The sequence below is a fragment of the Oryza brachyantha genome, chromosome 6 (genome assembly GCF_000231095.2).
Source record: "Oryza brachyantha chromosome 6, ObraRS2, whole genome shotgun sequence".
Lineage (NCBI taxonomy): Eukaryota > Viridiplantae > Streptophyta > Magnoliopsida > Poales > Poaceae > Oryza > Oryza brachyantha.
Window position 1 is genome coordinate 852,753 of NC_023168.2, and position 18,808 is coordinate 871,560.

The following is an 18,808-nucleotide window of genomic DNA, read 5'->3' on the forward strand; positions in this document are numbered from 1 at the left end:
GTTGAATATTTAAGAAAGTAGAGAGTAGTAGGTACCTGTCTTTCAATTTTCTCACTAACGATGATGCCTACAGGTCCGGAGTAGTAACATTAACATCTAGCCATCCAGGCAGAGCGGATCCTGGTCTAGGGTAGCTTGGGCTCAAGCCCGAGACCTGGGATCCAAATTACAAATAAATATTTTATAAATTTTAAAAAAATATTAAATTATAAAGATTTAGAACAAAATACTCCGGATCACAGGCGTGGCTCGTGGTTGAGCATCCAGGGCCATGGATTATTGGACTGGACCAAAATTTTGCATATACAGACTTTTGCGCAATAAATCACTGTCCACAGGCTACCACTTTCATGGGCAAGATTTGCTGACAGCGACAAAAACTTCTATGCGCACTGGCACAGCTCCCAACTCCTCGCATCATCCGTCCATGGCGTCCTCCCTCCACCAAGAAGTAGAAGAAGAGCAAGGCCATGGAGACGAAGAGGAGGTGCACGACAGCCAAACACTCGCCTCTCCACTGTGTAAAGCCTCGTCGTCTCCAGTTCTTTTCTTGCCTTGGAAGAAGCAATGGAAGCAATTGACTGTCTGTGATTGATGAACTCTTCCTCGTGCAGTGCGACCGTCGACGGGGCCGGAGGAAGTGGAGGAGGGGGAGAACTCGCCGGTGGAGCAGGTGGCGCTGACGGTGCCGGTGGGGGACGAGCCGTCGGCGCCGGTGCTGACGGCCCGGACGTGGGTGCTGGGGACGGCGTCCTGCGTCGTGCTGTCCTTCCTCAACACCTTCTTCTGGTACCGCAAGGAGCCGCTCACCGTCACGGCCATCTCGGCGCAGATCGCCGTCGTGCCGCTCGGCCGCCTCATGGCTGCCGTGCTGCCGGAGCGGGCCTTCTTCCGTGGCCGGCCGTGGGAATTCACCCTCAACCCGGGCCCCTTCAACGTCAAGGAGCACGTCCTCATCACCATCTTCGCCAACGCCGGCGCTGGCTCCGTCTTCGCCATTAACGTCATCACCGCCGTCCGAGTGTTCTACGGCAAGCGCATCTCCTTCTTCGTCTCCCTCCTCGTCGTCCTCACCAGCCAGGTAGAGGACTGACACATATGAGCTTGAGGCGCCGTTTAGGCCTTATTTAGTTTCCAAAATATTTTTTCCAAAAACATCGCATCGAATCTTTAGACGTCTAAATAAAGTATTAAATATAGATTAACTAAAAACTAATTGCACAGTTACGGAAGAAATCTTGAGACGAATCTTTTAGGCCAAATTAGTTCATGATTAGTCATAAGTACTACAATAACCAACATGTGCTAATGATGGATTAATTAGGCTAAAAAAATTTGTCTCGCGGTTTCCAAGCTAGTCGTGAAATTTGTTTTCTTATTCGTGTCCGAAAACCCCTTCCGACATCCGGTCAAATATTTGACGTAACACATCTCCCAAATTTTTTTTCAATCTAAAAGGCGCTTTAGATGGGAAAATGTTTTGGGAGAGAGATCACATCAATATGTGCGGTCATACATTTAAAGTATTAAACGTAGTCTAATTCCAAAAGAAATTTCATATACCGTCTAGAAACCGCGAGACGAATTTTTTGAGTCTAATTAATCCATCATTAGCATATTGGTTACTGTAGTACTTATGATTAATCATGTAGTAATTAGTCTTAAAAGATTTGTCTCACGATTTCCTCCATAATTGCGTAATTAGTTTTAATGTTTATATATATTTAATATTTTATTTAAATGTCCAAAGATTTGATGTGATGTTTTTGAAAAAAAATGTTCAGAACTAAAGAGGGCTGAGTAACAGTACAAGGTGCATCTGAACTTGAGCTCCATCATTTAGGTGCTGGGATTCGGGTGGGCGGGAATATTCCGGCGGTATCTGGTGGAGCCGGCGGCGATGTGGTGGCCCTCCAACCTCGTGCAGGTCTCCCTCTTCAGGTACCTACGTGATCGATCCACAATAAGTAAATCCCCACATGGAATATAAATCTGATTATTCAGATATGGTAGCTTATATTTGATGGGTAAGGAAGGTGTTTGTTTCTAGGGGCTGCTCCTAGTAACATAGGATGTTTGATACTTATTATAAATAGTAAACATGGTCTATAAAAAAAACTCATGTATAATCTTGGACTAATCTGTGAGACGAATCTAAAAGGCTAATTAATCCATGATTAGCCTATGTGATACTACAGTAAATATTTGTTAATTATGGATTAATTAGGCTTAAAAAATTCGTCTCGCGGATTAGCTCTCATTTATGAAATTAGTTTTTTATTAGTCGTGTCAAAATATCCGATGTGATATGGGGCTAAAAAGTTTAGCCCATTTAAAAAACCCCTAAGAGCGTTGAATTGCTACTTAAATAATCTTTCCACCAGTAATATGCATATTATTTTCGTCGCGTGAGTGTGATGGATGTAACCTATTGCTTGCAATTGATGCATTAATAAGGTACAGGTAAGTTTTAGACTACCAAAAGACAAACAATCGATCACCTTCTCGAATCCCAAAACCAACGTCAATGGAAAAACAGGTTGTTTGAACGACAGCAAAATGAGTTTTTGACCTGGTGTTTTTCAAATCGTAGGTTGTACGAGCAATACTGAATACCATGGCACTACTAATCAGCAATTATATAAACAAATTACTTTTATCTGCTCCACATCATGGTTGTGTCATTTTCATTCGTTATAAGTTAGAGATGTATTGGCACAATATGGATTATCAAGAGAGTTGATGTTTGGCATAATGCATAGTGGACAGAAATCACTTACGGATCAGTTCTGTGATAAAATACACATCATTATGCTTGTCTGAATTTTGTGCAGCAATTCGTAGTGGATTCAGGCAACCAGGACACTCAACTGCGCAAGTGCACACAGCAAACCAGAATTCTGTACATGACAGTGATATCCGGAGTAAAACATTCAAGATTTTTCTTCTCTTTTAAGGATACGAGCTCAGATACAACCACAAGAAACATAAAATGAAGCCGCTAAACTTAATATAGCATCAAGATTAAATTGAGTAATGAGTAAACCTAAAGAGATGTTTAAAACAAGATATTAACCTCCTCAGAATATTCAATGATTTAGCAGAAAATAGCACAGTAAAACATGGACACAATTTGCCTGAAAATTTTAATCATTTGTTGGGATGGCATGTATATGATAATACATAAAATCTGTGCTTCTCTGGCAATGAATAAATTCATGTAGAACTTTCTGGGACAATCTCAAAACTGAGTTCATAGCCATACTGGAGACACTTGCAAATCCACACATTAAATTAGCAGTAAAATAATTTCTTCAACAGTCCAAAGATTCTAAACCGCATAAAACGTGAATAACAGATTTTTGCTATATATGTTCATCAGGGCACTTCATGAAAAGAAACAGAGGAGCAAAGGTGGCATGACGCGCAACCAGTTCTTCTTGGTAGCATTCGTGTGCAGTTTTGCCTACTATATTTTTCCAGGCTACCTATTCCAGATGCTCAGTTCCCTCTCCTGGATCTGTTGGATCTTTCCCAACTCTGTGATCGCACAACAGCTTGGATCAGGCCTCCACGGCCTCGGTATTGGTGCAGTTGGATTCGACTGGTCGTCCATTTCATCATATCTTGGAAGCCCATTGGCTAGCCCATGGTTTGCTACTGCCAACATTGCTGCTGGCTTCTTCATCTACATATATATAATCACACCCATCGCCTACTGGATTAACCTCTACAAGGCACAGAACTTCCCTATCTTTTCAGATGGTCTTTTTACAGTGACTGGACAGAAGTACAACATCTCTACCATTATGGACTCACAGTTTCATTTTGACACAAAAGCCTATGAGAAGAATGGACCACTATACATCAGCACCTTCTTTGCTATCAGCTATGGTCTTGGTTTTGCATGCCTTACTGCAACAATTGCCCACGTTCTTCTTTTCCACGGAAGGTACCCCGCCCCCTTCAATCCCTCTAGGTCCAATGTGCAAAACTAGATTTACAGCTAAATCTATGGCAATTGTATCCAGTGAAATTTGGAAGCTAAGCAAATCAGCTTTTCAAGACAAAAGGATGGACATACATACAAAGCTTATGAAGAGGTACAAACAGGTTCCTGAATGGTGGTTCATCTGCATCCTTGTAGCCAGTGTTGCAATCACCATGTTTACTTGTGAGTACTACATAGAACAATTGCAGTTACCCTGGTGGGGGGTACTACTTGCATGCGCCCTTGCAATTTTCTTCACCCTTCCAATTGGAATTGTCACAGCAACAACAAACCAGGTATGTAGTAAAAGTATGAAGGCAAATGCATCATACAATGCACACATTCAAGAGCAGCACTTCAGCTTATATTCTACTATATGTCACAGACTCCGGGCTTGAATATCATCACGGAGTACATCATGGGGTACTTGTACACTGGAAGACCCGTCGCAAATATGTGCTTCAAGGTATATGGCTACATTGGCCCACGTCAAGCCCTAACATTCCTGCAAGATTTTAAGCTGGGCCACTACATGAAGATTCCCCCAAGGACTATGTTTATGGCCCAGGTCAGCTTCACTAATCACATGAATAATGGGTATTGTTTGTACAATAGGAGGATAAGCAGATTTTTGTTGTATTAAATGTTTGGTTATGTCCCTAAAAGTATTTCAAAAAATAGCAGGTGGTGGGTACTCTGATAGCAGCATTTGTATACCTTGGAACAGCATGGTGGCTCATGGATACGATCCCTGATATATGCAACACCGAGCTCCTCCCTCCAGGCAGCCCTTGGACCTGCCCTTATGATCATTTATTCTATGATGCATCAGTCATATGGGGCCTTATCGGCCCACGCAGAATATTTGGTGATCTAGGCACCTATTCTGCTATCAACTGGTTCTTCTTGGGGGGTGCCATAGCTCCCCTCCTTGTCTGGTTCGCACACAAGGCATTTCCAGGTCAGAAATGGATCCTACTTGTCAACATGCCTGTGCTGATTACCGGAATCAGCCAGATGCCTCCTGCCACCTCAGTCAACTACACGGCATGGATATTTGTAGCGTTTTTGTCAGGTTATGTGGTCTATAAGTACCGGCGCGACTGGTGGGAGAGACACAACTATCTACTTTCGGGTGCCCTTGATGCTGGTTTAGCATTCATGGCTGTCTTGCTTTATTTATGCCTAGGACTAGAGAAAATCAGCTTGAAGTGGTGGGGCAATGATTTAGATGGATGCCCATTAGCTTCTTGCCCCACTGCAAAGGGTGTAACTGTAGAGGGATGTCCAGTGGCAAGTGCATGAACAAGAATCTTCTCATCCACAGGACCACTGGCAACAATAATCATCTTAAGGAAGATGCAAAGATCAAAGAACGGTGCATATAGGTTTTGGTATTGCGTGGTAATCTTCAACTACTGAGAAACATTTAAACGACTGATTGCATCAGCTTCAGTAGTGAAGTATGGCTACTATTTACAGTTTTCACCAGGAAAACCGGATAGTATCAACGGACATGTGAATCTTGAAACAAAATTATTACTAGCATGGGAAAATCATGGAGTTGTCGCTCGAATGTGTGGAAAATATTTGATGGTAAAGAAATCATGTAATCTGTTGTATTCTGTTGTATATCACACTGACTCTCATGGATATATTTATAGGGTAAATAGGAGATAGAAACTTGAGTACAAGATAAATATTCTATCGTATTTCTCTAGGATTTTATCTTTATCTTTAGAGTTTATATTGGACTCCATATCTCTAACAGAATGTACTTACCACTTGCTGCATCTCCTGCGTCAATAGGCGTACTTGAGGTTGAGAGCTTGAGCAGCATTACATAAGTAGGAAATCACCGTGGAGCATTGGAGATTTTGGAGTACGTGAAGGCATCATCCGGCGCTATCACCCGCGCCACCCAGCCGGTTAGGCATTTGGCCGAGCACCATGAGAGCGGTAACCAACGCTAGTACGCGACCAGTAATGACTTAGGAGCACCTGGAGCGACGACCGAGCGAACAAGGCAGCGGATGGAGCCGGAGCCGGAGGCGATGGGGACTGGGGGAGGAGGGGCGTCGCTGAGGAGCAGGCGCGCGGCATGGCGCAGGAGCTGGGAGAGGCGAGGCGAGGCAGCAGGGAGCACCGCGCGGGGGTGCTTTCGAGAAGGGCGGACCAGCGAACTGGCGACGGGAGGCGGCGTGGCCAATGGCTTGGGTTTGGATAAGAGTGGTGGTGGAGCGCAGCGCCGCGGCCGGGACCGACAAGGTCGACGGCACGCCGCGGCGGCGGAAGGCGGAGGCGAGGCGACGCGGCGGTTGCGAATAAGCACGCCTCTTCTCGGCTTGGCGCGTGTCCGTAGGATGGGCCGGGCCGGCCGTAGTCGGGGCAGAAAATGTGGATGGGCCGGAAGGTTGAATTTCATGATGCCCAATAGCGCCTTGGAATTGGCCTACTTGATTGAGCAGGGCCATGTCTATAGGTGGGAATGTTTTGTCTTTCACAACCCTATTTAATTTTTAAAAAAATAGCTTAAAACTCTATATAAATTTATTTTTAACACGTTTTAAATCCGGTCTTTAAATTCTGCAGATAAAATGGTTGAATCTATTACTACCCCTAGACCTATCCACTGATATTAACTCCAGAGTTGGAGACGAGTAGAAAGGGGAAGAAAACAAGATGCATAAAATTAGATAGAGGTCATTACCATATGCTTAGTTGTGTATTGATTATTTTAAATTTAAAAATAAATTAATATTATTTGAAAAACAATATATATGATGTTACCCTCAACTTTAGCGATTTGGGAAGCAATGGAAACTAATGCCCTATTTAGTTCCCAAAAATTTTTCTCAATAACATTACATCGAATCTTTGGACACCTAAATGAAGCATTCAATATACAGAACATTAAAACTAATTACACAATTATGCGAAAAACTGTGAGACGAATCTTTTAAGCCTAATTAGGATGTGATTAGCCATAAGTGCTACAGTATCAAAATATACTAATAATGTATTCATTAGACTTAAAAGATTCGTCTCGCGGTTTCCGGCCGGAATCTAAAATTTGTTTTGTAATTAGAGTACGTTTAATACTTTAAATAGGTGTGATTTGATGTTTTTTTAAAAAACTTTTTACAAACTAAACAAGGCCTAAAACTGGAACCACTATATATTAGCAGAAGCCAAAACTGAAACAACTTCAGATTTCTGAAAGCAACTAGAACATCACTTTTGGACACCTAAATGAAGCATTCAATATACAGAACATTAAAACTAATTACACAGTTATGCGAAAAACTATGAGACGAATCTTTTAAGCCTAATTAGGATACGATTAGCCATAAGTGCTACAGTATCAAAATATACTAATGATGTATTAATTAGACTCAAAAGATTCGTCTCGCGGTTTTCGGCCGGAATCTAAAATTTGTTTTATAATTAGAGTATATTTAATACTTTAAATATGTGTGATTTGATGTTTTTTTAAAAACTTTTTGCAAACTAAACAAGGCGTAAAACTGGAACCACCATATTAGCATATTAGCAGAAGCCAAAACTGAAACGACTTCAGATTTCTGAAAGCGAACTAGAACATCACTTTTGGGCACATCAGACCCTGCAAATTCAATATCAACATCCAAATATGGGGTTTGGACCCCACCCAACAAGAACAAAGAAGCACAAATGGCAGATGACATTCAGGGTTAAATAAACACGTGTTTCCATTACATCCTGATTCTGAACTGAGATTACATATATAGAATGAATGATGAAAGAATTTGATGTAAATAATGATGTATAATAACAGCTGGAAATAGTAATACTGACTGTGAGAGACTCTGCTTTCTTTCTTCTTCTACATGCAGCTACATTTGCAGGGGAGTTCTCAACAGCCAAAAGAATATAAAGAATTACATCTAAGAATTGAATTGAATTTGTCCTCCTATCAATCTACAAAACAAAAAGCTACATCTTTCTTTTTTCATCTTTCTTTTTTTCCTTTTATCTGAATGTATAAAAGAATAGTCAGACTGTATGAACTAATCATCATTAACAAAAGAAGCTCTGTAAAAAAGGCTTTTTTCTTTCTTTTCTCTTCACCTAAATCTTCACCGTTCAGCAGCAAGCAAGCTAGCTTTGCTGAGAATGTGACGCTGTGGTGGACGCCGACACGGTGCTGCCTCCTGCGCCGTCGCCGTCGCCGTCGCCGGCCGGCGTCCACGCCGTCACGGTGTAGAGCGGCTGGTCCATCCACCGGAGCGTGAGCCCCTCGCCGTCGCCCTGCGCCTGCACGCTGTACTTGTCGGGGCCGCCGAACATCCTCGCGATCATGCGGCCCTGCATCGCCTCCCGGTCGCCGATGCCGGCGTTCTTGAACACGCCGCCGTCCTCCATTAGCCGCCGCCACCCCGCGAAGCTCTCGTGCCGCTCGAAACGCTCGGTGCCCTCGAACGCCACCGCGTTGCGGATCTCCCGCGCGAACATCTCCTCCGCCCTGGCCCTCGCGGGGCTCGCGTCGGGAAGCCCCGCCGCGTCCACCGCGTCGAACGCTGCGGCGTAGTACCGCAGCGCGCGCGCGAACCGGGCCTCCCACCGCCCGGAGTTGAGGCCGCCGCCCTCGTGCTCGCCGAGGAGGAGGATGGCGGCGCCGGTGCTGCGCGCTAGCCCCAGGAAGTCGGCCAGCGCGGCGCCGGAGTCGTCACGGAGCAGGCGGTGCATGGTGAGGACGCAGTTCACGGCGACGGACTCGCCGCGCTTCACGTGGAGCATCCACAAGCGGACGTCCTCGAGGCGGTCGACCACGGCGTGGAACTCGAACGCCAGGCCGAGAGCGGCAGCGACGCGCGCCAGCCTTGCACCGGTCTCCTGCAGCTCCTGCCTCGACTCGCCGACTCCGGTGATCCGCACGTGCGCCGGCGGGACCGCCCTCGTGGCGAGGCTCTGCAGCAAGCCCGGCCATTGGAGCCCCTGCTTGATGTCGAAGTCGATGACGTGGACGCGCTCGTGCCCCTCGAAGGCGCGGAGGAGACGCTCGTTGAGCGTGAAGTGGAGGAACCTCGGGATGGGCGTGACGGCGTTGAGTACCCGCAGAGCCATGGCGTCGTCGTCGCCGCCGAAGGCGTCGTCGGTGAGATCACGCGGCGGGCTGATGTCGAACATGAGCGGCCACTGGTGCACCACGCGGAGCGCGAGCGCCTCGGTGAAGTAGGCGGCCACGCGGTGCATCGGCGTGGGCCCCGCCGGCGAAGCCATCTCGCCGAGCCGGGCCAAGTAGTAGTTGGCGGCCTCGTGGTTGCGGGTGGTGATGGAGTCGGCGCACGCGATGAGCGCGCGGACCAGCTCAAGCGCCTCCTGCTCAGCCTGCCCCGGCGCCGGGACGCCGTTCCTCGCGTCGAACTCGGGCGGCGGCGGCGGCAGCATCGCCGACGAGCCGCCGTCCGTGCCCGACGACGACGACGACGAGTCGGACGGCGACTTGCTGTACTCCTCCTTCTTGGCCGCGGCCAGCGATGGCCCCGCGGCGGCCATGCCATGGGGAAACGCGGCGGCGCTCGGCACCAAGAACACCTTCTCCTCCTCCGCCTCCTCTCCTTCTCCTGCTGCCGTCGCTTGCATCGTCCCTGCAATGGATTGATGGAACCATACCTCATCGCCGTCGCCGCCCATTCGTGTCCGCTTGGCGCGAACAATGGGGCCATACTCCTCAACCGCGTCGTCATCATGCGATCGCTTAACGGCGCGGCTCCTCTCCCAGACGCCGCCGCCATTGTCGCCGGGCTCCGGCTTGGCGCCCCACGACACCGCCTGGGTGACCGGCGGCGCCGGGTGCGTCCGGAAGGAGCACGTGGTGCCGCTCCTGGCATCGCCGGCCACGCGCGGGGCGGCGCCGTCGCCGCGGTTCCCCCGCTTGGAGAAGCCGCATGGGAGGATGTCGAAACGCTGCGCGGTGCTCATCTGATGCCTCGACGAGAACGAGCAACCCGCCAACATCCCGGAGACACCCTCACCGCCGGACACGACGTGCCAAGAAGAGTCCTCCTCCTCCTCCTGCTGCTCCTCGTCTTCTTCGTCGTCGTCGTCTTCCTCCTCTGCTTCTCACTCTGGCTTCCTCACAATCTGTCTCTCTCTCACTCGCTCTCTCTGTCTGTGGTATCTGGCTAAGGCTTATGCTTTGGTGCAATGGAATGTATATGATTCGATGTACAAAAGAATGAGCAGATAAAAACAGAGGATCTTGGTGTTCTTCCAAAGAATTTGGTCAGTGAATCAAACAAAAAAGATTAAAAAAAAGTTTGAAAGAAGAATTGAATGTTTGTGAGATGGCTATGTGTTCGTTATAAGTAATATATGCAAGAAAGAATGGTTGCTTCGCCTTTGGGTTGTAGCAGAAACGAAATGTTTAGTACAAAAGAATCAAAGAATGGGATCAAGAACAAAAGGTCCTAAAACATGTAGCAACAAATCACAGCCTAGAACGATCGGACATGCCGGGGCATCGCCCGCGCGGCCTCCTCATCGACGACGGCGAAAACAGGCGAGCGGCAGGCGGCGAACCCCAACACCTCCATCTGTTAAAACCCCTCAAAAAAACAAGAAAAAACTACCTTTCAAGAACCCTAGCAGAACACCATCCTACGATGCAATGCGAATGCGAATGCAATGGCAATGGTGATCGAGGTTTCGATGCAGATGCAAGCCTAACCTACACTATCCTAACGATGCTACTGCTGCTACTGTTGGTGCCTCACCATTACCACTCCTCTCTCGAGCTCTCTCACTCTCACTCTCACTCTCACTCTCTGTGTGTGGCTCTCACCTCTCTCGGCGGGTGGCGGTGTGGGGGAAGGGGAGGGAAGAAGAGGGCGGGGGGGGCCAAAGGGCGAGGGAAAAGATGTGGCGGCGTACATCTCGAGGCGGCCGTCTCCTCCGTCGGATCGCGATCGGACGGCGCAGGATGGCGGGTGGTCCGGGATGTGACCGTTGCTGCACCACCCCTCCCCCCTCCGGTCAATGTGACCGTTGCGCGTGTAGCGAGAGGGCCAGGTCAGGTGCCCCGCACGTGACCACCCGGCGACCCGGTCACGCCGTTCTTGTTACCGTTGGGCTCCCACCGCCTGGCACGCGGGCCGCCGACGGGCGGGGCCCACCCGCCCGGATCGCGTGAGCGGGACGCCACGCGGGACGGACGGACGGCCACGTCAGCGGAGGCAACGGACGCTGCTGCGCTGAGCTGGACAGGGGGTACTGTGCTGTGCTGTGTCTGTATCCTGGTGTCTTGATGATGTTGCAGCCGTAGGATCGGACACGTACGCATGCGTGCCCTGTGTGATTGCCTTCAATGGGGTTGCCTCAGTTAATGATGTGGCATTGGTGTCAGAGTAACGTCGACTTTGATGTTTATTGATACGTGACAAAGTACCGGGTGTTTCGCTTGTAGCTGTTAACATATTTTGTCATTAGCTGTGTTTGTATGCATGCGTGAGGCCATTACGGGCTAATGCTTTACCCCTAGTTTTGGCTAGCTGGGTGATCTTGAAATGATCGGTTTTTTAGCTTCTTGCGATGTTGTTCATACCAACAGACAGATTGATCACATGAGTTCTTTCGTGACGAAACATAAAAGATAAAATATTTTTTAAAATTTTCACATGGTTATTTAATGATATAAACGATAAAATAATTAGTTGAAAAATCTATTCTATAAAGTGAAATGATCAATTTATATGTAAAACATTTTTTTAAAAAAATATAAATTTAGCAATTTTGGAAAAGCCTATGCGCAAAAGCCGAGAAAAATATTAAGATTAATGTAGAAAAACACATACTTATATTCTTAAGTTCTTTGTATTCCCTCTTCATTGAATGCTCTTGAAAAATACAACAAAACACAGTAGGTGATGGGTTGTAACTATAACAAAATTCGAATTTTAATCTTATATTTAAAGTTTATTTTAGTTTTTTTATCATAGTTTATTTTTCAACTCTGGTTTTATATCACCGAGAAGACGTATATAAAAAATATTTAAATTTTTTTATTTGTAAATAGCCATTTTCTTATTCCTTTTACAGGCCAAAAATAGCACCTAGTGTCTGTCTGGTCAGGCTGTAAAATAACAGTTACACTTGAATTGACTGGTTAGTACTGCTGTTATACATGTTGTTGCGCTGATCTACTCCTAAATGGCAGACATTAGCCGGGCCTTGCATGAAACGCCAGAATTATGTCCGTCAATGGTTTGCTTAGATTGTAACGTCTGGTTAACACAGATTTAATGGTGCTCTACAAACCATGGCGCTTACAGCAAGTTCAACAGTAAAGTCTAACTAATAGCTCAGATTTATTTATAGTCAATCTAATAGTCGATTTATATAATAGTTAACTACAAAGCATTAATATATGATCCCACGTATTATAAACACACTGTATCTTGGAGCTCGTGCTGTTGCTGACTGTAGATTAATAGCTCATCACTCTTCTCTCTCATCTATTATCTCTTTAATATATATTTATAGCTGGCTTATAACCTGCTATGGTACCTGCTCTTAGGACAAAACGTCTTTTTTTCTAAATGTTAACCAATCCTATCATACGTTTGGCTGAAGCGTAATAGCTTACCAACAATGAAAAAAAAAATGAAGGCAATCAGTGATCGTGAAAGTGAATATGTCATCCAACGACTATGATAATTTTCTATCAGTTACGAGTTCACATATTTTAATATTACAAAAGGGTCCATCTCCCTATAATTCTATACTATTTCACCTCTCAAATACAAGTTTGTTATGCAAAAATATCTTTACAGACTAAATTGTCCTAAAAGCCTCATACTTAATTTGTTCCAAACAATGTTATATACATACTGACGAAATATTTTAACCCATACAAGAGTATGGAGGTTTAGTTAGTATAGATATCGAATTTATATAAATGCCCTGAACAATATAAAACATAATGACGAAATATAAACTCTGATAAGAAAACTTTAAATTCAAACTCGAAATAAAACTCATGAGTTTTTTTTCAAACAAATGGAGATGAACCGGCAGGAAAACATGGGATTTACTCCACAAGTGCAGTTCACAGGGTCCACATCTAACCACCATAGTTACTCATAACCAAAGAATCGTTCACAATCCACACATACATAGTTGTAGTAGTACTATACAGGAGGATTGCTAACAATAAATTAACATTAAATGAAGCTTCAATTTGGCGTATTAAAACATGGCGCGAGCTTAAAATTTTTAAATCTTAAAGGCACATATGATATATGATCCCATTCACTGGTCTGATTCGCCTCCTCGAGCTAACCAAGAGAGAAAGAAAGCGTGAGCTCGAAAACAATAGCCGTTACGCCGTTACAGGCTTTACGGAACGTGTAACAAGGCCCTCTTCTGCCCGTACTCTGGCCCACCCAGCCCGGCCTCAGAAAAGTGTGTGTGGCGGACAAACCACGCGGCCCAAACTGGCCCACCACAACTTGATTTGACACCGGTAGCGATCTGACTTGGCCCACCCATTTTTTTTTTGGGTGATAGCGATATAATGATTTTTTTAAAAAAATGTGTCATATGCATTCATAAAGTTGGTGAAATTAAACAAGAGAATGTTGTAATAATTGGTTGGGAAAAGAGAGTAAGTAGAAATTTCAGTAGTTCACGTTTATGACCGGTTATCAAGAGACCGTAGATGTAGAACTTATATTCCAAGACAAGTTTTGAACATAGACGGATCTGTCATGGGATGGTGGGGGCTTGAGCCTATACCACTCCAGTTAGAGCTATGGGAGCCTTTACTAGGTCTTTCTAGAATTTTATGTCCAATATAAATAGAAATAGGCCGTCTACTTTATTCAGACCCACTAGTATCATTTGTTAAACCTGACATTGATTTTAATTGCTACCTACAAGTTTTACATTTGAAATAAGTTCATCTAAGGTCACTTAACTTGTCAACTAATACAATTTCTGTCCTCCAACTGAAAAAACTAGATATAATGAGCCCTAACCATCAAAACCAGCGCAAAATACGTCCCAAGACACTTTGGATGACGGTTTCAGCTAACAGTGGTGCATACGTGGCTAATTTGACCCAATCTTCATCTGACGTGGCATATGAAGCAAATTTTAATAATTATAAATGAAACAAAATATGTGGATCCATGTGTCAATCAAATAATAAAATTTAAAATGGTAGGACCCACATGTCAGTGGAACTGTTTTGTCTAATTGGTATGTGGGGCCAACTTTTTATTTTTATAATTTGCTTACACTGTCACATCACTGCCACGTATGACATGACGAAGACCAAATCAAACTAATCGCGTGGGACAAGGACCAAGTCAAAGTAGCAACATGAACGTCACAACAGTCAAAACCGTCACTAAACCACCTAGGGATTTCGTCTACACCAGTTTTGACAGTTAAAAGATCTGTTGTGTCTAGTATTTTGGTTTAGCGATAAAAATCAAACTCACTCTCAAATTAAGGGACCTGAAATAAACTTATTACTTTTATATTTTAAGACGTAGGGAATCAGCACAAACTGGGCCAACCAGCACACGGAGAACAATAAATTTCGAACCGTCTCTCTTCCCCCGCGAAAATTTCGAACCGTCCCGGCGAAATCCAAAAATCCCCCCCAAATCATCCTTCCCCCGCACGGCGCCCTCCTCCTTCCCTCGCAAGCCGCCGCCGCCGCCAAGGCGCGAAATCCAAATTTCGCGCGCCCCCGCGCCTCCTTGCTCCTGCTAGTATAAAGCAAGGGGATGCCGCCTCCTCTCCCACTCGCCGAGCCACACCAATCTCACCCCCAAACCCCGAATTCGAAGCCGCCGGATCGATTTGCGAGGAAGAAGATGCCGGCGGCGGCGGCGCTGGTGCCCGCCTGCGACCTGGAGGAGCCGATGCTGGCGGAGTCGTCGGACCGCTTCTCGATGTTCCCCATCCGGTACCCGCAGATCTGGGAGTTCTACAAGAAGGCGGTGGCGTCGTTCTGGACGGCGGAGGAGGTGGACCTCTCCGCCGACGCGCGCCACTGGGACGCCGCGCTGTCCCCCGACGAGAGGCACTTCATCTCCCACGTGCTCGCCTTCTTCGCGGCCTCCGACGGCATCGTGCTCGAGAACCTCGCGTCCAGGTTCATGTCCGACGTGCAGGTCGCCGAGGCGCGCGCCTTCTACGGCTTCCAGATCGCCATCGAGAACATCCACTCGGAGATGTACTCGCTGCTGCTGGAGACCTACATCCGCGACGACGTCGAGAAGGACCGCCTCTTCCGCGCCATCGACACCGTCCCCGCCGTGCGCCGCAAGGCCGACTGGGCCATGCGCTGGATCGACGGCGGCGAGCGCTTCGCCGAGCGCCTCGTCGCCTTCGCCTGCGTCGAGGGGATCTTCTTCTCGGGCTCCTTCTGCGCCATCTTCTGGCTCAAGAAGCGCGGCCTCATGCCGGGCCTCACCTTCTCCAACGAGCTCATCTCCCGCGACGAGGGCCTCCACTGCGACTTCGCCTGCCTCCTATACGACCTCCTCCGCGGCAAGCTCGACGAGTCCCGCGTCCGCGAGATCGTCGCCGACGCCGTCGACATCGAGAGGGAATTCGTCTGCGACGCGCTCCCCGTCGCGCTCGTCGGCATGAACGGCGACCTCATGAGCCAGTACATCGAGTTCGTCGCCGACCGCCTGCTCATGGCGCTCGGCTGCAAGAAGATGTACAAGGTCGCCAACCCGTTCGACTGGATGGAGCTCATCTCCCTGCAGGGCAAGACCAACTTCTTCGAGAAGCGCGTCGGCGACTACCAGAAGGCGTCCGTCATGTCCAGCATCAACGGCGGCGCCAACCACGTCTTCAGCATCGACGAGGACTTCTGATCACACATGTTATTTAAAATGTTCGTATAATTCTCTTGCTTTTTTGGGGCCGCGTTCTTGCCCCCTACAGGTTAATGTATTTTTCTGCACGCATGTTTATCGAAATATTAAATAGTATATTTTTTACAAAAATTTCTTATAGGAAAGTTATTTTAAAAAATTATATTAATCTATTTTATATTTTTTTAGTAATTTATAATTAATTAATTATATACTAATCTATTTTTGTGTCACATCTAAGTTAACTTAGACCTATTAAACGAACGCGGCCTTGTTCTGGTTTGGGATGCACTGCCCCTGTAATGAATCAATTTAATGTTTCTCAAATACTTCGGCTGCTGATTGTGTGTTCGACGAAATGTGTTTATACGAAATCATGCCAATCCCGCGGATGCAGCCAGTTCGTTCGATGTAATGTCTGGTATAATGGTATAGTAAGACCTTGTTTGGATACCAGAGATTTTTTTTTTAAGTTTCTGTCACATTAAATGTTTAGACATTAGTTAGAAGTATTAAATATATATTATTAATAAAATCTATCTTATACTTTGGACTATTTTGTGAGATGGATCTATTAAGTTTAATTAGTCTATGATTAGTGAAAGTGGTGTTACATTAAATATTTATTAATTATGGCTTAATTAGGCTTTAAAAATTTGTTTAATGCAATAGCCTTTATTTATGTAATTAGTTTTGTTATCAATTTATATTTAATATTTTTAATTAACGCCCAAATATCTGATGTGACAAGGGACTAAAAAAAGTCTTTGAATCCAAATAGCCCCTAATTTCTTTCATCCATAGTGGAATTATTTATAGGATTTGAATATTGTTTTAGTACCATTGACACTACTATTTATAATATTAAGTATTTCTTATTTTGATATTCTTTCCGTTTTATTTGTTGCATAATCTTTTGTACTTAATCCTTTCCTTATTATTAAAGGATATTAAGTTTTTTTATTTCCAATCACAATCTCTACTAAATAATCTGGAAATAATTATATTTTGGACAAAAAATCTATTTTATCCACCTCAACTTTCCTTGTCTAAATTATACCTTTTCTGTTCTCATAAATTTTTTCCACTCATTATACATGTGAATAGATTTTTAGTATTACATTCGTTTCATATTATAAGTCGTTTTAGCCTTATTCATTAATAAATATATATAATTTATATATATGTCTAGATTCATTAATTTTTATATAAATTTAGATAATACTAAAAAGACTTATATCGTGGAATGGATGGAGTATAACAATACTATGCACAATACATGTTGTAGATTGTAATTGAGTCTACTATGTTCATTTATTTATTATTTTTCATATTGGACTGTTTTGTTATACATGGCATTTGTTCTTGTCTATTTAGAGTAGATAGTAACGTTACTCCCTTCATCTCATAATATATGACATAACTACCGTAGTATGGTTGGACGTTTTGATTATGAAAAGTTTAAAATAAATCAAATTTAGTAAAAAGATAAGTGTTAGTTAATATATGCTTACATGCATGCCTTATATTATAAGAAAAAATTACTTGGGTCTTATATTATAAATCCAAAATTGCTCATGAGTTATGGCACCTGTCAACTACTGGCTATCATGCTTAACTACCTTGTTGAATTGGTTAACCTTAGCTTTTTAGTATCATGCTCAACTACCCAGGTGAATGAGTTAAACCTTGCTCTTCGCTCTACTATATATTTTAGGTAGAGTTGCTTGATTTTGGTTGTCATGTTGAGCTAAACCTAATTTTTGATGCTTAAATTTAGATTTTGTTTGTCATAATTAGTTGAATCTAAGATTTTGGAGTAAACTGATAGAATATGTCCATTGATATCACATATGTGTTTAGTGGTTGTTCCAATCATTTAGAAACATACAAAGACTGTAATTGTTGTTTATATCGGAGATTAGAAAGTAGATAGGTGTGATAAGTAGTCTGAATAGAGATTTAGGAGAAGATGTGGATAGGAGATGGTAAGAATCGCGAAGTGCAGTAGCAACTTAGATTCAGTAACTTTATTGAGATGGAGGCATGCTAGCCATCTTAAACTGTTTAATATATTTTTCTTTTATAAAAGAACATGATATATTTTTATGTTTCAATTGTTTCTCAATTATCTATAGGAATAAATCTATATTAGTCTTTTAGCAACCTATTTTTGACCAACCAACAAACAAACATAAATGTTAACAGAATCTAAACCAGCGAAGCAAATATGACTTTGCTAAATGACTGTTGAAGAGAAAACATACATAGTGAATTTTCAGTGAGACTCTGTTGTTCCAAACATGAGCATACAATTGTGAATTTGCAGTGCCAAATCAAAAACAGGTTATGTGAGGTTATATTTAAATTTATTAAATAAATTCATTGTACAAGACAAATTAAATCACTTCCGGACTGCACACAACATGGCCTACATCACTTGCATCTTAGTGGCATTCTGTCATCGAAACTGGACTCGGGGCCATGCTTCCCTCCTAGGAGGAGATGGGCGGGAGCCCGATAGCCAGGTTGGAGTAGCTGAGGCCTGAACCTCGAGAGCCTCTCAGGGCCTAGGCCTATAGCAATTCCCCACCATTTTTTTGAAGGAGAAACATCGATACTCGTGAAGAGAACCTAAGTGAGGCTCTACTGCCTCAGGAGGTCCCCCAACCCTGGGGGCTTGCATCTCTCGGAGGTCACTTAAACCCCCCTATCGAGAGAAGGACGTGGGACACGAGATAAACACCACCTCTCAGGTATTCTAGGTGCGTCCAGTGTCGACACCTCTTCTAAGGCGATGTTTATCATGAATTTCTTATCATACAAGGGGTCCCCTGGTCCTCTCCAAGGCCATGTCCATCATGAAATCTTATCATGAAGGGGTTCATGTCTTCAAGGTCATGCCTGGGACTCTGGAGCTGTCCTGAGCTAGATC

General features: G+C 44.6%; 3 protein-coding genes across 3 annotated transcripts; 2 read left to right on the forward strand and 1 right to left on the reverse strand.

Annotated features, from left to right (window-relative positions):
• Window positions 1–366: 366 nt before the first annotated feature.
• LOC102712819 (oligopeptide transporter 7-like) lies at window positions 367–5,889 on the forward strand. The gene is made up of 7 exons (XM_006655674.3): window positions 367–521; window positions 615–1,081; window positions 1,844–1,941; window positions 3,383–3,952; window positions 4,032–4,287; window positions 4,377–4,559; window positions 4,676–5,889. The coding sequence occupies exons 1-7, from the start codon at window positions 386–388 to the stop codon at window positions 5,294–5,296; spliced, it is 2,331 nt and encodes a 776-aa protein (XP_006655737.3). The 5' UTR covers window positions 367–385; the 3' UTR covers window positions 5,297–5,889.
• Window positions 5,890–7,704: 1,815 nt separating this feature from the next.
• Window positions 7,705–10,811, reverse strand: LOC121054701 (protein DWARF AND LOW-TILLERING). The gene has a single exon (XM_040525089.1). It carries the CDS (start codon window positions 9,989–9,991, stop codon window positions 8,132–8,134), a length of 1,860 nt encoding a protein of 619 aa, XP_040381023.1. The 5' UTR covers window positions 9,992–10,811; the 3' UTR covers window positions 7,705–8,131.
• Window positions 10,812–14,804: 3,993 nt separating this feature from the next.
• On the forward strand, window positions 14,805–15,969 carry LOC102703692 (ribonucleoside-diphosphate reductase small chain-like). The gene has a single exon (XM_015838646.2). It carries the CDS (start codon window positions 14,860–14,862, stop codon window positions 15,871–15,873), a length of 1,014 nt encoding a protein of 337 aa, XP_015694132.2. The 5' UTR covers window positions 14,805–14,859; the 3' UTR covers window positions 15,874–15,969.
• Window positions 15,970–18,808: the final 2,839 nt, after the last annotated feature.